The sequence below is a fragment of the Chroicocephalus ridibundus genome, chromosome 4 (assembly GCF_963924245.1).
Source record: "Chroicocephalus ridibundus chromosome 4, bChrRid1.1, whole genome shotgun sequence".
Lineage (NCBI taxonomy): Eukaryota > Metazoa > Chordata > Aves > Charadriiformes > Laridae > Chroicocephalus > Chroicocephalus ridibundus.
In genome coordinates, this window is record NC_086287.1 from 29,387,255 (window position 1) to 29,410,684 (window position 23,430).

Genomic DNA, 23,430 nt, shown 5'->3' on the forward strand with positions numbered 1-23,430 from the left:
GACGACAACGCTGTGGAAAGTGCAAGTGAGTCAAGCTTGGACCCACTTGGTGCATGTGTTGGTGACTATACCAGTCTATATACAAGGAGTGTATTTTATTTTTTTTTAATTGGTGCAGGCTTAGAAAATGTTCTTTTAAGATTGCTTAACATATTTAGTTATTGTTATGCAGTATACATGAGAATTTGATGGCATTATTTTCCTGTTTCTTTGCTCCATCTAGCACAACAAATGGAGTGGCATCACTTTACAAAGCCTACCTGAGTTTCAGTGGACGTAAGAGAAGACTCATCTTCTTTGGAAGGTGGAGGCAGGGATTCATTAAGCGGAGCAGCTTCAGACTGCTGAGTTGAAGCACTCATTTTCCCTTCTTCAGACTTTGCTCTCTGCTCAGATGCATCCTTCACTACTGGACCTTTCATTTGCTGCTGTCCCTGAGCATGGGCTTTTGCCCTTTGCTGCAGGCTAAGCAGGTGCTGCTGGTACCAGTATTGCTGCTGTTCCTACAATAGACAGAAATTTTCTAAGACAGTTTTCACAGGAAAACCCATGAAAATTAATCCATGGTAGTCACTAGAATCATACTCTACAAAAGTGGTTTAATCTGTTTTGAGGGAGGCTGCCCAGAGAGGTTGTGGAGTTTCACAGAATCACAGAATGGTAGGGGTTGGAAGGGACCTCTGTAGATCACCTAGTCCAACCCCCCTGCCAGAGCAGGGTCACCCAGAGCAGGTTGCACAGGAACGTGTCCAGGTGGGTTTGGAATGTCTCCAGAGTTGGAGACTCCACCACCTCTCTGGGCAGCCCGTTCCAGTGCTCTGCCACCCTCAAAGTAAAGAAGTTCCTCCTCATGTTTAGGTGGAACTTCCTATACTCAAGTTTGTGCCCGTTACCTCTTGTCCTGTTGCCGGGCACCACTGAAAAGAGCCTGGCCCCATCCTCCTGACACCCACCCTTTAAGTATTTATGAGCGTTGATAAGATCCCCCCTCAGTCGTTTTTTTTCCAGACTGAAGAGACCGAAATCCCTCAGCCTTTCTTCATAAGAGAGGTGTTCTAATCCCCTAATCATCTTTGTAGCCCTTTGCTGTACCCTCTCCAGCAGTTCCCTGTCCTTCTTGAACTGGGGGGCCCAAAACTAGACACAGTACTCCAGATGCGGCCTCACCAAGGCAGAGTAGAGGGGGAGGATGATCTCCCTCGACCTGCTGGCCACACTCTTCTTGATGCACCCCAGGATGCCATTGGCCTTCTTGGCCACAAGAGCACATTGTTGGCTCATGGTCATCCTTCTCTGGAGATATTCAAAACCCACCTGGATGGGTGCCTGTCCAACCTGCTCTAGGGGAACCTGCTTTGACAGCAGGGTTGGAATAGGTGATCTCCAAAGGTCCCTTCCAACCCCCTACCATTCTGTGAAAACTCACTTCATCACAAACAGTATTGCAATGGATGTCAGAAGACTGAATCAAAACTCAGAAACCACTATGTGAGGCACAGTACCCACAGCAGAATTTATTTCCTACCTCAAAGAGCTTCCAAAAGGGAACAATAACCAAAAGCAGAAAGATGGACAATAATAAGCCAAATTACTACACACACGTGATAAGTACTACACTTAGTATTTTTAGTGCTTTTTATTCCTAACAACTGTGGGTACTTATTATGAGACTAATTCAGCTAAAATGAAGGGGAAATGGAGGACAAATATGAGTAAAGGAGTAGTAAAGCCAAAAAAGAAATGTACAGAAAAGATTAAGAGGACAAACAGAGAACACAGACATCAAGTAGACCAAAAACGACAGCTGAGAAATTGTGGGAGACATTTGAATAAAGGCTGTGGAAAGGAAAAAGAACAATCAGAAGCAGCATATAGTGAGTGTTATTTATCATCTGAATTTTCATTAATTCTGATTCCTTCTACAGCTGAAGTAGTAAATAGATATGGTTGCATCCAAAAAAGTACCTATTTAAGAAGTGATCAAGGTTTAAAGAGGAGATTTAGATTAGATATTAGGAAGAAATTCTTTACTGTGAGGGTCGTGAGACGCTGGACCAGGTTGCCCAGAGAACTTGTGGATGCCCCATCCCTGGAGGTGTTCAAGGCCAGGCTCGACGGCGCTTTGAGCAGCCTGGTCTAGTGGGAGGTGTCCCTGCCCATTGCAGGGGGGTTGGAACTAGATGATCTCTAAGGTCGGTTCCAACCTAAACCATTCTATGATTCTATGATTTAAGTTTTAAATATTTCAGGCTAGAATTAGAGTACTGCAGACAGATGACAGTAGCTTCAAAGCACTGTAAGCTGCCACAAACATAAATAACAAAAGACTAAAGATAAATATCTCAACACTGAAGCAGTGGTGTGTCTTAAAGAGACCTGAATAGGAACCGACAGTTCTGTATCTCTTCCATTGCCAGAAATATCAGGCATCAAATCAAACTAGAACTAACAAGACACAGATTTAAAATACATGGGAGGCAGCTCTTCACCTGACATGGCCTTGGGCTACCAAAGTCCCTGCCAGAGACCACTGCAAGGGCTAAAATTCTGTGGATTCAAGACACAGCTCCATAAGCTTACAGAAGAAAAATCTACGATTTTAAAAATAAAGACACCATTTGCAGCTAAGGCAGCTCCTATATCTTAGGAAAGCATCGCTATACACTTGATTTTTAAGTTATTCTCTTAGCATCTGCCTTTAGTCACTGTCAAAGACAGAATGATAAAAATACCGTGCTTTTGGTCTGACCTAGTGCAACCGTTCTTGTGCTCTCATGTAAACTCCACCACCACTGAAAATCTGTGACTGCTCTACATCTTTCATATTCTCTGTTCTTCCATCCAAGTATGCACAGTTAAGAAAAAACACTGATATAAAGCCCACTCAGAAATGGAAAAGAATCAAAAAGATGCAGGTATTTTAAAATATAACTGTGAGAACAACAAAGTGGTAAGTGCTGTCTGATGAGATTTCTCAAAACTGAACCATTCTGCCTACCTTAAAACAGGTTTAGAAGAAGTGCAAGTTTCCTCCAAAAGCCTACACTCAAATCCGGAATGATGTTTTCTATTGGTAGCAATCTAGCAGACACAATTAAACATGGAGCTGGATTTTTTAAAAAAGTACTGTAAAACTGTAACTTGGACATGAGGTAAATAAAAGGAGTGGCTATGCTTCTTGGCCTTTATGTTGATCCTGCAATAATTCTTGCCAAGAATCTTTTTAACAAGAATATGACTCAGAAGAGTTCTCATGGCTTTGGGTAGAAAATGCGCATTCACGCTCCAGTATGGACTCGCTCAGAAACCTTCAACAATACGCTGTACGTAATAAATGCAATTTTCAACACCAGGGAGAAGCATACATCCCCCGCTATACAAAAGCTGATTCAATTATCCCTTTCAAAAGGCATTATAAGGTGATTTACCATGATGGTGCTGGATGCTATGCCTGGTGAGCACCTGTTCTACTGCCACAAAATTCTTGTCTCCATGGACCCATTTTGTTTCCTCCTCATTCTACCAACCGGACAAAGGGATAAAACTCAGAATATGACCAGTGGTTCACACAAAGACCTACAATAATATCCTGTCACCTTTGTTTTGCAGCAGATGAAGTCGGTGACACACGTATTGCTGGTTCTATCTGGAAAGAACGAGAAAAGTGGACAGGTAGATTTCTACAGCTTGGTCTGAACAAAACGGAAGTGCTAGTGTAGAAAATTCCTGATGGCGAAACATTCAGTTATTTGAGGGCTTATCTCCTCATGATGACTGTCATTCTTCAAGTCCAGTTAAAATCCTTAAGCCCAAGAAACACACCAGCATCAACATACGCTTTTTTCCATCTTTGGCTGACCAAGAGACTGTGCCTGTTGCATTGTAGAGGGAACACTGAAACCAGCACTATCAGCTCCTGACCACAGGACATTCCACCAAAAACATTAATGCAGAGACCATGCCAAAAGACTATTTCAAAATGAATTTAGGTGACCCTAGGCCATAGCATAGTGCCTATTTTGTGCAACACTCAGTCCTTTTCTGGTAAAGACAGCAAAAGAACAGTTTAGCACCCTTCATAAAACAAAGGAGGGACTTTTAAAGAGCGCAGCAGTCTGCTGAAAGGTGACATGGTAAAGCTAAGGTAGCTTTAACAGATGTAGATAAACGCATATTTATGGGTACGGATGCACCCACACATATTTGTTTATTACTGTAAATAAGTAGCAGCATACAGTACCCAAAAATCAGGTGGACCATTAATGAAATATCACAGGTATTTTAACAGGACTTGACAAAAGATGCATCTGATTGTAGAGAAACACGAGAATCCAGCAATTTACTCCAACTGTACGCTCCTGTGAGAAACTACATTAAACTCAAAATATTGTCATTGCAAAGAACAGTATCTTATCTTTAGACAGGGAAGGGAAATAATAAAACACTAACTCGTGGCAAATTGCTAATATTTTCTACGTTAAGAGAAAAGCACTGATCTATTTGGCTGCAGCCACCGTTACTGTAGGAAACAGAAATAATTGTTTTCAATTCCCAGTTTAAACAAAGGCTTAATAGGATCTTATAAATGACAAATTACAGTATTTCTCTACTCAGCTTTTAAGATCATTAGCAAGAAAACCTCACTATGCTTTGCTTTTCCTATTCCTATTGTGTAAGGACTTGTTGCTCCAAATCCTGTCTAATTTTGCAGTCTAAGATAGCCAAAATCACATCAATCTGCTATAACAAATTTATGACCAGCAAACTACAATATTCCTTTTGAATTAACACTGAATTGTGTATGAGAGTAAACAAACGACTCAAGATAGAAGTTGTTTGTGTAAACACTCATAAACCAGACAAGCTGTATTCTGCTTCTTCTATGTGTACACCCTAACAATGCTTGTGACTTCTGGAAAGGACAGAATGCTTGAGGAACAATTAAATAAAATTAGTGACATTCCAGGCTACATAAAAGGTGAGGAATTACAGTTTACTGTTTGATCTTGACATTGATAATTTAAGAAGTCAGCAAGCAGCCTCAATACTGAATCAACGTCACTTTCTACATCTGATTTTTCAGGGTTTTGGTTTTTGTCAACAGAAAATTCAGTAAGTCCCATTGCCATCACTGCAAAAGATCAACTAGTACTGTCCAAAACCTCTGCAGAATTAAATTCATGCTGAAAGCACCACTTTGCTAGGCAGTGGTTAGTCAGTTAGACAGTGCTAACTTAAAAATAATACATTCCCAAATGTATTCAGGTATGGGTATGAAATTTCAATGGATGCAATTTAAAAGGTGTCCCAAATATTAACTGATTTAAAATGTCAGTGACTTCAATATTATGCAACAGGATTTTTGCAAACTTCGCTTCAAATCACAATCCTAAGATCAATTTGCCAACTTAAATAAATTTTTAAAGCACGCACTTCAGCTTTGTTCTTGCAGCTGGATCCCTATGAGCCGACGCCAAAACCATGCAAAAGCCTCAGTGAACCTGACCTGTATACATAGCCAAGGACCTCAACACATGTGCCTCTTTGTGCGTGCTTAACCGTAACCAACTGGACAGTCCCTAACTCACTGCATGTGAACGGTCACATTAAGTTCATGGGAAATGCTCACATTTAGGAATTGAAGCATGTGAACATTTTGCAAGCATTTTGGCCCTAGTGTACACATTAAAGCACACCGCATTAATAATAAAAACATTTTTCACCTCAAGAGCATTTCAGAACACTCCCCTCTAATGCCCCATACAGTTTTATACTAGAACTCCAAGCCAGTGTAGCACAAAATGTATAAGCCTAAGGGCAACTATGTGCTACGACAGAAACTCTTTTGCAGTTGTAACTATGTGTGGTACCATTAAAATAGTCACAATGCTGTGCCGATCAGATAGACAACTGAACCACGACCTCAAGAGAAAAAACTAAACGAAGAAATCACTGAAGACAGGAGGCACTGATCCTGCAACAGGCAATAAGCAAACAGATCGCTGTATCTCACAGCAGGCCGGGGGAACTCAACACAGGTTCAGTGCAGGTTGCCCACATGCTGTACGTTGTAAAACAATTATCCAGAGACCAATAAACCCGCCAACAAAATCAAATTCAGCCAGGAGTTAGGCTTTTCCCTAAAGAACTCATTTGCTCCTGAAAAATGACAATTTGTTACATCTTTACAACCACCGCTGGATAAAGAAGCATTTACAGAGCCTTGCCTGGCCCGTGCCATTCCCGGACTTCCAAGAGCTGTGTCCAAATCCTTTAAGTACTATGCAAATACGGTGTGTTTTATTAACTGCCCTTACTGGGAGACCTTTGCAGCACCTGGTACCTGCCGGTGGTTAATCCCCACCGCTGCCCTGGCCAGACCCTGCAGACAGCTGGGGCTGCAGGGGCGAGTGTGGAGGTGGCATTGCCTTACCTGGGGAGTCATGGTGGAGGGGTCTGGCTGCTCGGTGCCACCAGCCTCCTTGGCAGCACCCTGCGTGGCGTCCGGCGGGGCAGCGGCAGGCAGGGGCAAGGACGGCTGTGGCGGGGGGAAATGGGCCTGCGATGGCTTGGCCGGGGGAGGGATGGAGGGGGCCGGCTGGGAAGGGGAGGCCTGGGAGGGGAGCAGGTAGGGCTGGGGGTGCGCCATGTAGCCCTGAGTAGGGGGCGGCAGGTAGGGCTGGGAGGCAGTGGCCGGTGGGGGCTCCAGGTAGTTGGGCGGGGGCTCGGAGAAGGAAGGGGGCGGCTGGGAGGCCTGGGCCCGGGACAGGTAGGGCTGGAGCGGTGGGGACTGGGCCGGGGGCGGCTGGGCCGGGGGCAGGTAGGGCTCGGCCTGGGGGGGCGGCAAGTAGGCCTGTGCGGGGGGCAGGTAGGCCTGGGCGGCGGGCTGCGGGGACTGCGGCGGCGAGGACAGCTCCATGTCCATGGGCACCGGCGAGGAGGGCACCGGCTCGCCCCACTCGCCGTGCTCCTGGCCATCTCGCTCCCGGGAGGCGGCGGGCGGCTTGCGGGTCGTCGTCGGCGGGTCGCGGTGGGCGAACTGCTTCTGGTAGCTGCGTACCGGCGGCGGCACGGGCGGCGGCGGCTGCTGCCAGTCGGTGAAGGAGCCGGGCAGCGGCGGCGGCGGCAGCCCCGGAGGGGGCGGCCCCGGCGGCGGCGGCGGCCCCAGCAGCACGGACTGAAGCTGCTTCTGGTGCATCTGCTGGAGCTGCTGCAGCTGTGCCAAGTGCTGCTCCTGCAGGCTCAGGAACCCCGAGGTACCGGCGGTCGGCGGCGGCGGGGCGGCGGTGGCGGCCGGGGGGGGCGCGGGGCCCGGCGGCGGGTAGCTGGGCAGCGGCATCGGCGGGACGGCAGGAGGCGGCACGCTGGGGGGAGGGATGGGCAGCGGCGGGGGCGGGATGGAGGTGGGCGGCGGCGGGTAGTGCCCCGCCGCCCCGTACAAGCCCCAGGCCGGGTACATGGCGGGGCCGCGGCGGCAGGAGCGGAGCGGAGCGCGGCGCTTCCACAGGCCGCGGCGGCGGCGGCGCTTGCGGCCCACAGCGCCTGCGCGGGGGGGAGGCGCACCGCCCTCCCGGGCAGTAGAGCGCCAGCGGGGAGCTAGAGCGTCGAGGGGCACCCCCCCGCTCGCGGGTTCGGCGCCGGCAGCGCGCCCCCTAGCGGGAGGCTGTCGTCACTGCGGGGGGGAGGACGGTAACCCAGCGGAGGGGAGCATAGAGAGGGGCGGAGGCCACTGCAGAGCGCCGCCTCCCGCCCTCCACGAACGGGGAGGCGCAGGGCAGAAGGGAGCCAGAGCCGACCCCGGCGGAGGCTCCATTTCGTGTGGGGGGCGACGACGAAGCGGGTGTCACTATGTCCTGTCGCGGGTGCGCAAGCGCCCCTGTGGGGCTGGCACGGCCGCGGGCGGCCTCCCGCAGGCCGCGGTGCGAGCGGGACGGGGGCGACGGTGACCTCGGTTACCCTGAGGCGGCGGCGGCCATGTTTCGGTCACTGCTCGCTTCGATGGCAGCGGCTGCGGCCCACGGCGGGTGTCGCCGTGCCGCTTCAGCCCCACGGGGTTACGGTCAACCCGGTGTCGGTGACCCGAAGTGCGATGGCAGAGCTAATTAATTGTGGTTGGCGATGGAAGGGTGAAATGAGTGCGGCTGTAAATCCAGCTGAGCCAGGCCTCGGGAAGGGTGCACCCCGGGCAAGGGGCCCTTTAGCCTCATGAATGGGGGTGCGGACCCTCTGCGCAGGGACAGGGCCGTGCTGGGTGACCCATCCCTGAGAAATGACGTGAACAATTCTGCTTGGTTTTCAGTGAATATGCTGGGGATAAACCTGAGAAGCAAAATGAGAATGGAGCAGCAGATGTGTGAAATTGCCTCATCCACTGTAGAAGCAACTGTACTGAGGAGCAGGGAAAGAATTTTTCCTTGCGTTTCTCTCTTCCCACACTGAAGTATGAGTTGAACATACAAATATATTTTGTAGCCAGTAAGCAAAGATTTATGCAAAGGGCTGAACTCCCCTTATAGAGAAAAGACACGAGGGCTTGAGTATGTGAATTCTACCAGCTGGGCAGTGAAGCCTAGTGGCTACAGTTTAGGTCAGCAGTGCACCAGTGTTGTGGTGTCTCTTTGCTTGTCCTCCTTCCCAAACGCAGAAAACCCAAGCAATTTTTCTCATGTTCAATCCCTAGTTCGTGGCTGGTGAATCAAGGACCCCTGGCCAGTGGAGAAAGGCAGGTGTTAAAGTCCAAAGACTTCAGTCAGGAGAACAATCAGGAAAACCAGATTACTAGGCAGAGAAAAAAGTTTTGTCCTCTCTGCTGGAAAAGATGACTTTGTGTTCATTTGTTGTTAAGTTCCAAGGAACCCACAGAGGTGATGCACCATGAATCTACAAGAAAAGCTTCAAGTAGAGTCAGAGCTCAAGTTATGAGATGCAAATCTTTAAGAAAACTACCATCTTAATTAATCTAATACACATAGAATTGTCTTTTCTATTCTTCAGTATCTTTTCATCTAGAGATGATTATTGATCCTTTTCTGTCTAGGGTGGTGCTCCTTCAAGCTTCCTCTTGCAGTGAATATGACTTCACCTACTTTTGGCCTCCACATCATACACATATTTAACATTTATATCCACAAGCTGTTAGGGCCAGTTTGCTCACTAAGCTTTTGAAAGTCTGTCCTTTCATAACAGGGAATTCCTGTTGCAAACATCCTTTGATTTATCCTCCTGATCAATTCACTCAAAGTGAGTTCTTGTGATCAGTCTACTCAAGGTTATTTCCTGCAGGCAGGTCTCTCCCAATATTCTTGCTGTTTATTGTGGTTACTCAATATTGTGAAGAAACCTGTTACTTCCCTTATGAAGAAATACATGTACTCAACAATTTTTAGTACCAATTGTTTTCCAGCCTACATCGAGGAGGCCAAAATCTAATTTCCAAATAACTTGACAGATGCTTTTGTTGATGCCCAAATCTGGTTTGGTCAGCAGTGGAGTTGATTCCCGCCAGCCAAGATACATTGGTTTTACCCAACATTACCTTGTCCTAAAGCAACCCTGTTAAGTTCACATTGTGCCCTCTTATTCTTTTACAGTCCGTAACATTAATGCATGTCATCATGCTGGTTTTAGTTAATTTTTCTAACAGCTTATGCTCTTCCTGCTTCTAAATGCTATTCTAACACATTTCAGTTAACCCTCAATTAACCAGTGTCACATCTTGGATCAGCAGCTTAAGTTTCTTCACTTCCATCTGGTGGAACTGCTGCAGCAATCTTGGGCCTTCTGGTGGCCCCCAGAAAGGTGTAGAAATTATTTTCTCCCATTCTTCGCATAACTTCAAACCTTCTTTTTGTGGCTTTTCTGATTGTTTTCTCTGTCTGTGAAGCTATGGAAACTGGCTACAGCAAGAGACAGGATGTTAAGGGGGAGGCTGGATTCCCTAGAGTTACTGAGAAACATTGCAGGCATCTGTTTGATATCTAACTCATGTGCAGGTTTAAACCAACTGCCAGAGTTGGGTCAGGAAAAAATTTCTCTTCTGATTTGGACTGGCAGAGTTCTGCATTTGTAGGAACACCAAAGCATTCTCGCTTACCAAATTCTTTCCTGTTATACAGATAATGATCTTTCCTCCTTTGACGTACTGTAAGTTGGATCCGAGGCTGGGATGCCATGGTGTGCATGGAGTAAATACTTCCCTGTGAACTAAGCGTCTGGTACACAGGTTCCCTGGGACTGCAGGGGAAGCACTTGGTAACTCAGGGGGTCCTTTCCTGTCCTGCGTTTCTCTTCTGACCAGGCTCTTTGAGTTAATACCCAAGTTTTTCTGTCTTGCCAATTACACTCAATTTACGAACATTTCCTGATGGGTTCACTCACTGCCAATACCTCCTCCCTGCTACTTGTCCTTCAACCCTCTTAATGCTTCTTCAGGAATTGCCTTATACCTATTCCAGGTTCCTCCTCCTGTTACTAAAACAAGCAAGGCAGATTACAAGGAACATTAATTTAAGGAGTAAAAGACTTCATTAAATGGGCACGTTTGCTTTGAGTCCTACCCACAGTTCATGCTACATACATATATTTTTGTTAAGTCCCTCCAGTAGGCATTCTGCTGGCAGGCAGACATTCCCCAAATGCATCATGTTGCTGTGCCTTTGACCTCTTCTTTAGCACCACAAAGACTGATATCAAGTATTACCATAAGACTCCATTTCTTTCTTCTCCATTTTCCTTCAATTTAGGTTAATTCAAGTGAAGTTATTTGCACAGAAACAATTCTAGTTAACTCTGTCTTATAGAAGTCTTTCAAAATGGAGAATTATTCTGGAAACCAAGTTACACAGATCTAATCCTACAACTGTGTGTCAGTCCTCATTTGACTAAACATGATCTTCAAGTGTTCATGACAACACTTAAACATTTACCTTAAATAAATGTTACTTGGATTGAGAGAAGAAAACTAAGGATATTATTTTTGAAATGTACAATTACACACAGAGTGTAAAATCTCAGGGTTGTTGGCTACCCCCTTCCTGACTGGAGGCAGAGAAGATAAACTTCAACAGTGATAGCTTGGAAGAGGCTATGTTTTGAAAGTGTCAGTATGCTGTTATTTCAGGGATGAGTTTAGTAGGTGAGCCTGCAGCAAGTAAAGAGATAGTACGAGGAGTAAGATTGATGTGTTCCCAAAGTTTCCTGCAGTATCTGTAGAGGCAGGGTGCTAGCAAGAAGTTATTAGCACGTCAGGGCATTTCCCAAGGACAGAAATGATTAGCAGAAGAGAGGTATTATCTTCACTGTATGCTGCCCAGCATACAGACATCCGAGTTCAGCTAGTCTCTGCAACCTGGACCAGTGTAAGGCACCACAGGATAAAAGCTCTACTAAAGTTTGAAAGTTTCTCCTCCTTTACTATACCCCAACTCCAGCATTTCAGCTAGGAAGCACGCTATGGCACGTTGGCCCCTGGCAACCCTCATATTGTCTCTTGCCTCTCAGTCTTAAGACAATTCCTCTCACCACAGAGCAGAGATCAGAAGAGCAAATTATATTGCTAAAAATTAAAGAGTAATGGAGAAGATATGAGAATACAGAGTTCATCTTTGAAGTATTTTTTCCTCTCCACTTCTCCATGTGGCTTAACCATCTCTTTTCCTTCCCTCCGCTGACCACTTCCTTCCTGCAGCAAATGCTGCAGGTCTCTGTGAGACTCTCTTGATCCAGAGCCATTGCTCAGATTCCTCCCACCTACTCTGCTCCCAGCCTACGTTAATACCTTTCACAGTTTGACATTTTCCTGTTAAAGTCTGATACCTTCCTCCTATTCCCTGACACCTAACGAAAGGGATAAGCCTTTGAGGTGCACAGGTGTCAAGCAAACAAGATAGAAATGTCTGTCCCGACCCAACCCTGCTCTCCTGCCATCACTCTCCATATAAGCAAAAGGACTGAGCTGCCACCTAACCCAGTATAGACACGGGAATCTGAACACTTAACCCAACTTCATTCATTGTACAGTTGAATAGAAGCCCATCAATTCTGAATTAAAATTTTCCAGACCATTGGTCCAGAGAAGACACGCCAACTGGTGCAGATTTGACAGCTTTTGTCCAGAATGCAGATTCCAATTTGCTCGTGGGACAGGTGTGAGGGAGTTTCCCGGAGGAACACTTGTCCTGCTGCAGATACAGCAGTAAGAAACTTCTAAAATTTCGGTGGTTTCATTCTCAGCCAGAATTGCATCACCAGAATTCAGAATGCTGAAATCACTTTTTCCAATGACCCCCACAAAGAGGCAGTTAGGCTTGTTCTGGGCACTGCTGGCCTCTCTTTCCCATGTGCTTCTCCCAGCTATAGGTAATCAGGCCAAGTCAGAACAAGGATGAATAAAACCAGACTCTTCCAAGTAGCTTTTTCTTAGAAGATCAAGGCTATAAAGTTGGTCCAATGTCACCCACAGTCCTATGAGCAGAGACCCAGCAGAAAAGAAAGCAGGAGGGTTGGAACCAGAAGGACCCTTATCCTGGCTCAGAGTCCTGGCATCGATGGCTTGGCTGGACAGGTTAGAATCGAGGAGCTCCGTAATCATCTGGCATCCTCTCAATATTGTATCTGAGAAAGAAAGAGGGAAAACATATGAAGACAACCTACTCCACATTGCTGCCCTCCCCATGCAGCAACAGGCTTACAGGCAGACTGAACAGCAAGCAGCTTTGCTGCATTTCTATCTGCAGCTCAGGTCCCCAGGAAGAAAAACATTACTTCCGGAAGTGAAAAGCCTTCATAAAGTTGCTGTTATACTTCACCTCAAACTCGGGAATCGGGCATCTCAAAAGCTCACCGTCTCCAGAGAAAGAAAAACATGGTGGTTTTATAAGATCTGACTTAGCATTTAAGAGCAAACCACCACAGAGAATAAAACTTTGGCCATTCAGCTTATAATTCATGGCCACAGGGAATAAGGGGTAAAGATGTTTTGAGAGAAAAATCTTCTGAGCCGCATTCTAATTACAGATCAGTTAAGACTTTACACATTTATAGCAATCAACCTTCTCATTTCTGACATACTGCTCTGTCTGCATATTACTAGACTCATTGTCTCCAACTGGTAGCACAATTCCCTCCTTTCTAGTATCTCTCCCATCCCATCTGAAGACTTTGGCCCTTTTCTCTCCACCTCCTGACATGTCTCTTTACCATGCTACCAAACATATCTACCACACTGTAAAACAATTTGGCATATGTTCTATGCAAGACAAATCTTATGAGCTGTCCGTTATGTAGAAGAAATATTAAAACACAGGATATGACAAACAAAGGTGAGTAGAATCTTCTTAGTCCAGGCTTTATGAGTGCTTTGGAAAGAACAGGAAATAAATTTACGCAAATGTTTTTACAGTAGACCACCGGTCCTATTGCATATAAAAAATTAATAAAGTGACACAGTACTTGCAGATACTGCAAAAATCTGTTGCATTGAAATTGCTGCACTAACATGCTTCTGAGTTGGTTTGTTTTTTATCTAAGAAGCAAATCCAATCTCTTAGCTGAGGCTACACAAAGCTATCAAATAGAACATGGAACAATAATGGTTCTTTTCCTCAACAACCTGTAGAATGCATTTGCCTGGTAGTCCTGCTGCTGCTGGCGGTAAGCAAAACTGATCTATGGAAACATTGGCCTCAAGGAAACTGTTTTCCAAGTAAAAGCAAGTGGACATGCAGACTGCAATAAAAGTGGGTCTGCGACCAGTCTTTTCCCAGCAGCAGCTGTACTTCTACCTTTGTGCAAACATTAGCCCCTTTACTGCAACCTGCACTACGGACAATGCAGGAGAGAAGTCATACATGGTGAGTGTCAGACACGGATCCTGCCAGGCAGTGTTCCTGCCTGTCAGAGGTCCCTTACCTGTGCCTGGAAATATACATTATAGGCACTCCTGGGATTTTTCGTATTCTCCGCTTGAGCTCTTTATCCACTGTGGCCACAATGTAACACTTGTGCTGCAAAAAAAGAGGCAAGTCAGATTCAACACCAGTGAACCACAGAGAGGACACAAAGCTGGGCAAAATCTTCTATTCAGTCAGCTCATTTAACCTAAGAGGCCTATGAGTCCTTAGCGAGGCATTACTAGGGCTTGTACAGAACTCCACTGCAGGCTAGTAACATCCTTCCAGTCACCAAAATAGGCTCATAGAAATATCCAATGTCTGTCCAGCCTTCCCACCTCACAGCTTTCCCATCCTAAGTGCTCCTTGATGCAGCCCTACACAACAAGAATGCTCAGGAAAGACTACACCTTCCTTCAAATAAAGTTGTGCTAGGGACTGAAACCGACCCTTAGTGAGATTTTACAGTTACTTCGTGGGAAATTTAAGTCATCGGTAACTAGGAGGGTTCAGGAATTTTTTAGTATGTTAGCACAGGATAGAAAATTTCAGAAACAGAAATACCTGAGTGACCCTCTGTACCAAGCAGTCATCTGCGTAGGTTCCTTTGTGCATACACGGCAAGCGTTCAAACCGAGGGTCCTTGGCAATTCTGTGGGGACATACAAGGCAGCGTGACAGCAACCAGACCAGAGTGTACAGTAACACAGTCTGGAGGAACAGGAACGCAGTATGTTATTCTCAAAACAAGAGCTGAAGGGATGGAGCGAATGGTACACAAGAGTTAATTGAAATTAAGAGCAAAAAAAGAATGCATTTTGACTGGTTAATTGTTACAGGTTAAGTATTTCTTAGTACCTGTTAGTCGGGTTGAAGATCCCGACAATGTTAGGCTCTTGCCTAACGAAGTCATTTGAAAAAAGCTATCTGTGGGAAGAACTAGAACTTCTAGTATCTGATCTTTCGTACCATGCATCTAGAAACACTTTAGCTCCTCTCTGAAGGGGAACATCAAAGCTGTTTAGGGGATGCACTCGGATACTTTACAGCACAACAGGCCACAATAAAAAGCCAAGAACAATACATCTGACTGGTACACCTGGAGAGCACGAACTACATCGGACTAGTTTTGTACAGATCACACAATAACGTGGCTCTAGATTATCAGTATGTCCTATCTACTCCTACAGGAATAACATGAGGTTCCATAAGACTTGGGCCATTTCTTTATTTTTATAAATTTCTATAATTAAAAAAATCTATATATATATTGAGAACAAGGAGGAAATGTTATTTTCAAAGTCTTAGGGGGAAAAAAAGATTTACAGATCAATATTGTGCACTCAGACCTAACATTCAGTTTAAAAAAAAAAAAATATCCAAAACTCGAACCATTGTACCAATCTCATACAGCCAGAGAAACAAAAGCAAGGTTGGGACTTTGCAACAACCTAACCACTCTCTAGTGCAAGAGCATCATCATGGACAGTGCTTTTCATTTACTTATACTAAAACATTAAGTTCTAGAAACGGAGAACAACCTGCACCTACCTTAATGCCACACGGTACTTCTGTCCTAATTTCTCAATTTCACCCATTACGCAATCTGTGATGCATGGAATACCTACACACAAAAAAAGCCTGTATTAAAGCCAAGCAGTATTTCTTTACAGACCCCTACAGTATTGCCACATGCCCAGGAACAGTTAATTATCATGGAACTTTACAACATACTACTTACATTTTTAAACTTGTGAGAACTGATAAGGCTGCAAAGTGACAAAATGTAAAGCCACCAAGTTTGACCATGCTATGGTCATTTTAGATTTTTAAGTTACTAATGCTTTACCTTTGTTGACATTAGCATTTAAGACCATTGTTTGACTGAAACCAAAGACAGTTCCAGGGTTACCATAGCCATGAGCTTGATTATTATAGCACATATCTTTTTTTCAAGATTTCTGTTATCCTCAGCTATTGACCTGAGGATGATAATGCACATCACCAACACATCATGGTGTTATGGGGTCCAGAAGAAGCTGCGAGTGATGCAGACACTCACATTTGGCATAGAGACAGTCCATCATCGACTGCACTAGGTCCAGCTTGGCCTTGATGGAGAAGTTGATGAAGTTAGTGTCAACTAGGATGTGGTAAGGGGGGCCCAACTGCGTGTTATACTGGAAGAACAAACAAGAGGGATGCTGGGGGCTGCGGGGAAGACAAAGAATTCAAATCAGTTAATTGCAATTAACAACGTATATACAACTTGCGCAGAATGAAGGAAGGGTAACGAGCAGAAACAACACAAGGCAGGGTGGGAGGGTGACACGTCAGGCCTCCTAAGCCCACTCCCTTGGTTTGGGGCACCATTTCCTACTGACAGCTTTGCTCGGAACTGCCTTTGGCTGCAGCCTGCAGCATGTCCGGCTGGCCCGCCTGCCCTCCATCCCTCCCTCCCCAAAGCCTCGGCAGCACTTACACCTCCCGCTCCTTGATGGCACTCGGGTCCTCCTTCTTCTTCACGGGGGCTTTCGCCCGCTCCTTCTCGTTACTGCAAGGAAACACGGGCACTCCTGGGGGGGGGGCGGGGCGGCAGGGAAGGGCGGCCAGCGGCGGAGAGGCCTGGGCCGGGATCCCCTCCCTCCGTCCCTCCCGGGACATGGGGATGGACAGCCCCACGCGGGCGGCTGCAGGGCCCCGCCTAGGACCGGCACTAGGCCCAGCCGCGGCCACACTCACATGCGCTGATCCCGGAGGCTGATCATGCGCTTCATGACCGCGTACTTCCGCGCCTTCTTCTGCTTCCCCTGCAAGGAGACAAACGCACGGCCCCGATGAGCTGAGGAGAGACCCCCCAACCCAGACCCCCCCACCACCCCCCCAGCCCGCTCTCTCCTCACCATGTTGCCGCTGCCGCCGCTACTTCCGGTGCCGCCCCTTCTCGCCGGGAAGGTGCCGGGGGGGGGGGGGACGATACCCGTCACTTCCGGCTGCCAGCAACGGGCAGCGGGAGCCGGTGTTGGTCGCGCGCAGCAGAGGGCCCGACGCCGCGGAGATCCCGGTAACGGCGCTTCCCACCTTCCCCGCCGCCTCACGGAAAGCGGGGGGGGTCCTCCGAGGACGCGAGCGCCGCCGGCCCGGAGGCGCCGGTGCTGGGGGCAGGCCCGGGGGGACCGCGGCGGGGGTCCCCCCGCCGCGGTCCCCCCGGGCCTGCCCCCAGCACCGGCGCCTCCGGGCCGGCGGTGGGGGCGGGTGGGCCCGGCGCTCCCGGGGAGCGGGGAGGGTGGCGGCCTCTGGCTCTTTCCCTTTTGATTTCACCGTCGGTGGTGTTATCGGCGGCACGTCGGGTGGGTTGGGGGCGGGAAGGCCGCGGGGTTCGGTGGCCCCGCCGAGCCACAGCCGGTGCGGGATGGAGGTGGGGAACGGCAACACCCCGACCGCCCACCTTCCCCGCTTCTCTCCGGTTTTGGGAGGTTCCGGAGGTTTTCTGCCCTCTTTCCTAACCTTGCTGCCCTCTGGATCGTGAACTTCTTCGTGAAAAGCAGCGAGTTGTCATTATCCCTAATTCTTGCCGACAGTTGTGACCCGAAGTCCTGACAAATGAGCTTAACTTCTGCAGCCGTAACGGTGTAGTCTGACCCAAAGTACCTTTTTTCTGCACCTGTAACATTCTCCAGGTTCTTGGATGATATTAGGAAAAATTTTGCGCTGAAAGGGTTATTAAGCATTGGAACGGGCTGCCCAGGGAAGTGGTTGAGTCACCATCCCTGGAGGTTTTTAAAAGACGGGTAGACAGAGTGCTTAGAGATATAGTTTGGTGATGGTTTTTGTCAGTGTTAGGTTGATGGTTGGACTAGATGATCTGAAAGATCTTTTCCAACCCAGGCAATTCTGAGAGTCCCCGGCAGTTGGTTTCTAGTGTCCTGGGCAGGGCAGGGTGAGAGAGAGGTCTCCCCGTTGTTATCTTTCTTGTGCAAGCTTCTGGGATTAGTGCGAACCTGTAGCTGTCGGTATCTTCCAGATGCAACCAGTTTTATCTGGTGTGCTGGTCAGCCAAGGCAGCTACGCAGCCAGCGAGGTGCTATGCAGGAGTTTCTTCCTGAAATGCTGGCCTCGGTAAAGCTCTAATTGAGGCCCCAACAATGAGGAAGAAAATTAGCCTGAAAGAAGAATTGGGTTCACCGAGGAAACGGTGGCTGAGCTTTCCGCCTGGTTGATTGTACCAGGCTTAATTGTTGGCTGAGGAAGTGCAGTTGGTGGATTTCCCTTGGTGCTGCTTAGGTGACCTGAGTGGTTTGAGTGAAGGAAATAATCAAGGAGAAAGGGGGACAATCTGCTCTCCCCACAGGTGTGTAGGGTGGCAAGTGGCTGAATGTTGTCCTGGCTTGGGAGCAGATCTGGAGTCAAGGTGAGACCTGCCTGGAAGTTGCCATCTGGCTGACTTGCTCTGTTTGAAGAGGACAGGAGGAGCTCACAGCCCTGGTGGTGGTTCAGTTGCGATGAAAAGTCCTTAGACGTTGGCAGTTGGCAAAGGTTTCCTGTGTGGTTTTCTTCCTGTTGTTACTATTTTATTTGGCTTGCACGTAAATGCATGTGACAGATTCTAGCCCTGATGAGGAATGACTGTTTTGTATGGACACTGGCCATTGATGTGCCTTTTGTCCTTGACAGGTGATACTGGAGCCTGCTTAGTGCCTTTTGCCCTGACTCTTCAGTCTTCTGTGGGTGTATTTTAAAGTTAGGTTCCTGTGGGCATTCCTGTTGGTTGGTTGGTGCATGCTTTAATTAATGTGAGAAAATACTGTGCCTTTTCACTCAGAGAATTGTTGTCTTGTGCATGGCATGAGACATGTGTGCCATTGGTGGTGGACATTCGTGGACATGGATTGAGAGGACATTCTGTGCAGAGATGAAGGGTTCTCATGTCTTGGTTGGGTGAGGTAGTATCAACGTGCAGAAAGCTTTTAAACCCATCTTTCTTCTGAATTTTGGAACTTGTTGAGAGAGAAGAAAGGAAGTTAAATTTATCAGTGCACCAAAAAAACCCAAGAGGCACAACAGATTTCCTAGGACCTCAGTAAATCAGTTCTGTATAGCATGCTCCCAGCTGGCTTTGTAGCTGTAGCCACATGAATGTGCCATTGCTGTGTTATAGTTCCTTTTGTACGTGTGGCTACAGCTGTGCTTCCTTCTGGAGCTTTGCACTGTGTTCCTCTGCCTTCACAGCAGCAGTAATACAAACAAAATGTATTCCTGTTACTGGTCTTTCTTTCCTTGCTAACTTGATAGAAGCATGGCGCTAATATAGTTTATTTTATGATTCCATGCTGTGTATCCCAATTATGCCACTACTCCTTGAGTCAAACCAAGGTGAAGTGTTCCAAATCCCTATTTTCCCTGCAGATGGCAGGAGGCAGTTTCTTATTCTGTCCTTGGATCAAGATCACTAAGACCTGTCGGACAGTTCAGTATTTTTTTCCAGCCTAGCTATGATGGCACCTTATATTGCTGATTTTCAGAATTCCTTTCCCAGATTGTTAGCTGGCAGTTCTTAGCACAGACACTATTTTAATTTAGATCTGCATTCTGATAAGTGAGTGGCAACATATCTTGGATACCACCTACTTGCAACTAGGTTCTTTACCCCAGTGTATCCCAGCTGCAAGAGCATCCTTAAAGCTGCTGGCAGTGTGTCTGCTAGAAGGAAGTAGATTGTATGGTGGCCACCTGACGTGGTGTCTTGTTTACCACTTCACGTAGAGATAATAAATGAGAAGTTGCTGTGCTGATTGAGGGAAATAACTAATTCCCTGTGTCCAGCGAGCTCTGAAATTCTGTAACACAGGTCAAGAGACTCGTGCTTCAATTGACTTAAAAACCCTTGTAGTTGAAATGATGTGTCTTTCTCTTTTTAAGTGTGAGAGAAAGAGGCTGTGTGACTTGTGGTGTGCTTTACAGAGGGGAATGGGTTATGGACTGAGGCAGAAATAGCTTGGATGGATGAACCCACAGTGCCAGTTCTGTACTGATGTTTTTTTTGGGGACATGAAGAGCCTGGTTCTGTAAGATGCTGGAGGGAGATCTCACAGATTCCCAAACATTGATAAGTTTCTGTGAAATTCCTCAGCTTTGTGGGGAGGAGGCACACACACCTTCCACAGCCAGGCCAAGCTGGAGCAGAGTTTCAACCAGGCATTTGTCACACATCTTGGATAAGTACTGTGAAAGAACTAAAATATTAAGGAAATTGTGAAGTCTGTGATTCTTAATGCACAGAGATATGAGTTTAGAAACCTGAAGCTTTACCTGAGAATGAGAACTTGTGCCCTGGGAACTGCAATACTGTTCGCTCAAGCAGAGGAGAGAAGAAAATAGCTGAGTGGGTGGGATTTTCCTTGAGATGTGGGGGAGGAAAAGACAGTGAGAGTCTGGCTGCTTCTGCAGCGCAGTCGGAGCTCTGCACAGACTTACCTGTCGGCTTTCATGTGCATTAGAAAGCTTAGTGGAAATGTGCAAAGGCAGCCAGGTCTGTATGATTATTGGGATGGAGGGAAATAAGAGCCATCTGAAGAGGAAGGTAGAGGGGGGAGGAAGGAGGAAGTGGCAGCCGAGGTGGTGGTATGGCAGGCAGGAGGAGCGTATCGCTTACATCCCCAGAAGAGGTGACTGTCTTTACAGACAGCTGCTGTGGTGAGCCTGGATCTGTTCATTTTATTCTCACTCCTTTATATAATCTGAATGAGTAGATACCAACTGGGTAGGCTCTGTGGCTTTTCTTCTGGCATATGTCCTGGTTTTTGTGGGCTGCATCAATCCTTCTTGTTAGATTTTTATGGTTTTTTTATGTCAATCCTAACAGAAAAGCTGTAATTTAGTGGATAGTGCTGCTGAAACTTAAATTCCTTGTGAGGATATCGGTTTCCTGAATACCTAAAACAGCAGCAGCAAAAAAATTTTATGTGGTTTGCTTTGGGGTCCAAGAACTTTTAAAGATTTTTATTTTTAGGCTTGACTATAAATAGTCTGGGCAAAAATCTGGGCAAAATCAGTTTCAGGATAGTACATGGCATTTTTGGGGGTGTGAAGGCTTGAAGTGGTACCTGATCTTAGCAGTCCTCATGAGTGGCACACAGGTTCTTAGCTGCTCCATGAAACCCATGAGTCTGATGGAAATCTATGGAGGCAGGATGTATTTTGTTCCATATCGAACCTGCTAGTTTCAGGGGTCATATAATGCAATGCGATTGTGACAGGTGGAGGTTGAGGATGTGGTGAAGCCTAGCACCTCATCAACAGCAATACCTTTACAGCACCTCTCCTACGGATTTGACATCTAGTGGTACTCTTTTATCTTACACCTCTCACATGTTTCTACTTGCTAGATTTGTCCACAACAATGGAGAGATCTAACCTTTTTCTCTCCAATTTTTTCCTTTTCCAGGGAACCTAGCAAACGACAGGCTCCAGGGAGCAGCATTGCAGGACAGCCCTTTTCCACAAAGAGGAAGAAATTGCTGTGCTCAAGTCCTCACCTTTCAGCAATGATTCTGTGCTGCGAGTTCCAGGAGTTTCTGTAATAATCTTCTCTATGGCCTCTTCTTGCTGACGTTTGCCCCAGTGTTGGGCACAAAGAGGAAGGATGCTGAAGAATGGGTACCCGCCTTTTGGCTTTTAGAACATGGGCACTTGTGTAAAGGTACGTGATTGCTTTTTGGTTGGAGGGGTGGGGTATCTGTGGAGGCCTTGGAGGGATGGGGTATCTGCGGAGACCGGCAAAGGAGATATGCTGGGCTGGAAAGTCATGGCTATTGTTGGGGGGAAATACCTCATTTAAGCTTTCTGCATGCTGGTGTCCATTGCTGCTGCTGTTGAGATGACTGATGAATAACTCCCCTTTTGTGTTTGTTTAAAAAAAAAAAAGCAAAAGCAGCTTGAATGCACAATGTAGCTTCTCACTAACTGAATGGTGACATGGCGAGCTATATTGTGTGCATTAGTGTATGCCAAATCGTTTGTCTAATTGTCACACACGTTCCTTGCTGCTGCTCTTGTTCCATCTGTCAGCTCTGTCTTATCAACCAAACAGCGTGGTGTTGTTCTGGGTGCGGTCTTTTTACTACATGTTTGTTTAGCAGTCCCTTCAGTGAGAACTTGATTCTAGATTGGTGTCTCTCAAAAATTGCTGTAATCTTAATAGTGTACAAAACCAAGGTTTTAGCTTGTGTGTTGATCAGCGAGAGTTTCAGTGGAGAGGCTTCACTTTGCAGAATTGAGTAGGAAAATACAGATGGCCTGTTTTCCAGTTGCATTCATATTTTCATAGTAGAGCTACAGGGAAAAAAAATTGATTCAGCTCTGCCCTAGAAGGATTTTGTTTATTTTGAACAAATGGGGATGGTCTTGACTGCAACTCTTTTATTCTGTAGCATTTTCTTCTAAGGTTGCTGGTTGAGGGTCAGCGTCTGTCCATTTTGGTGGTGGCTCTGTGATGTGCTTTCATGGCAGACTACAAGTTAACTTTGTGACTTGCAGAAGCAAGCAGGTGTCAGTTTGGATGGGTGGCTTTTGGCTGCTGCTGTCGAAGTTGGTGATCCTGCAAAAAGTAGCTCCTTCTTGCAGTACGCAGAGCCTGCCCTTGCTGGTTTCTGAGGGTGATATGTTGTCCTTCTTGTAGATCGCTGAATCTGAATGGGAATCTGTGATTAAGGGAGAACTGTTCTTTGTAGCATGCTGTGGTGTTTGCATATTTCACAGTCTTATGGAATAATGGGATTTAGGGGTGTCCTTGGAGAGGAAGATAGATGATTGATAGGTATTTGTCTGAGGAATCATAGATTAAATTTAGGCCAATGTGTGTGAGGAAGAGTCATTGGACTGGACTTGGCCTATTTTGTGTTCTAGATGCAGCTGTGATCCTCGGCTGTGTGTCTCACCGAAGGGACCTGATGTTTTACATTATTGGTAAGTGAAGGAAAGGCTGCCACTGTATTCGTTGACCTATCCATAGGCTTTAGAAGGGTTTCTTGAAAGCCTCTGCTTTCATGTTAGTTCAGAGTCTACCTAACAAACATGAAGTTACTGTCACCCTGCACTGTGCCCTCCACCTGGCAGAGTTGCCTCTCCACCATTCTTCTTGTTCCTAAAGTCCTTCCATTGACTTCATTCCTAAGCCATCCCCTTACTTTTTCTTTCGAGAACTAGTGCAGGGTTGTTGCCTCTGTGGTGCTTCTTAATCCAGCCTTAATGTGATGTGCAGGGGTTGTGTGCTTATATGACTGTCTCCCTTGAAGGAATCTCTGTAGTTCTAATCTGCAACTCAAAGGGAATTCCGTGCTTCTGTTGGGATGTCTGCTAGCCATACCTGAGACTCTACTAGCTTTACCTATTTCCTCTGTTTGCAGTCATTTGCAGAGTTTTAAGGGACTTGTTATTCTCTAACCTTACTTGTAGCATAACACAAACCATAAATGTTCACACAATAGCTTCTGCCTTAAACACCTAATTTGTAGTTGAGTAGAACGTCATTAATAAAAGGTAT

The 23,430-nt window shown here is 46.6% G+C and overlaps 3 protein-coding genes across 14 annotated transcripts in view; 1 reads left to right on the top strand and 2 right to left on the bottom strand.

Annotated features, from left to right (window-relative positions):
• Window positions 1-7,529, bottom strand: part of YLPM1 (YLP motif containing 1) — a 52,950-nt gene extending 45,421 nt beyond the window's left edge. For all 7 annotated transcript variants that reach the window (XM_063333853.1, XM_063333852.1, XM_063333854.1 and 4 more), the window contains exons 1-2: window positions 6,434-7,529; window positions 261-503 (exon numbers count right to left, since the gene is read on the bottom strand). In XM_063333853.1, the coding sequence (XP_063189923.1) occupies window positions 261-503; window positions 6,434-7,459 (1,269 nt within the window). In that variant the 5' untranslated portion in view covers window positions 7,460-7,529. The remainder of the gene's footprint in view (window positions 1-260; window positions 504-6,433) is intronic.
• Window positions 7,530-8,660: 1,131 nt separating this feature from the next.
• On the bottom strand, window positions 8,661-16,832 carry FCF1 (FCF1 rRNA-processing protein). Of its 3 annotated transcripts, XM_063333124.1 has the most exons (8): window positions 16,793-16,832; window positions 16,632-16,699; window positions 16,372-16,443; window positions 15,952-16,100; window positions 15,441-15,513; window positions 14,454-14,642; window positions 13,909-14,003; window positions 8,662-12,612 (listed from the first exon to the last, which is right to left on the bottom strand). In XM_063333124.1, exons 1-7 carry the CDS (start codon window positions 16,793-16,795, stop codon window positions 13,928-13,930), a joined length of 630 nt encoding a protein of 209 aa, XP_063189194.1. In that variant the 5' UTR covers window positions 16,796-16,832; the 3' UTR covers window positions 8,662-12,612; window positions 13,909-13,927. The 3 variants fall into 3 exon arrangements, with proteins under 3 accessions (XP_063189197.1, XP_063189194.1, XP_063189196.1); XM_063333127.1 differs by lacking the exon at window positions 16,793-16,832 and having other exon boundaries at window positions 8,661-12,612; window positions 14,454-14,600; XM_063333126.1 differs by lacking the exon at window positions 16,793-16,832 and having other exon boundaries at window positions 8,665-12,612; window positions 14,454-14,541.
• Window positions 16,833-16,856: 24 nt separating this feature from the next.
• AREL1 (apoptosis resistant E3 ubiquitin protein ligase 1) overlaps window positions 16,857-23,430 on the top strand; it is a 42,626-nt gene continuing 36,052 nt past the window's right edge. For 3 of the 4 annotated variants that reach the window (XR_010070824.1, XR_010070823.1, XM_063333130.1), the window contains exons 1-3: window positions 16,857-16,953; window positions 21,334-21,588; window positions 22,794-22,853. Coding sequence is in view for 1 of the 4 variants with exons in the window: in XM_063333130.1 (XP_063189200.1) it covers window positions 22,838-22,853 (16 nt within the window). In the remaining 3 variants the exon portion in view is untranslated. The remainder of the gene's footprint in view (window positions 16,954-21,333; window positions 21,589-22,793; window positions 22,854-23,430) is intronic. The other variant, XM_063333131.1, reaches the window with a different exon arrangement.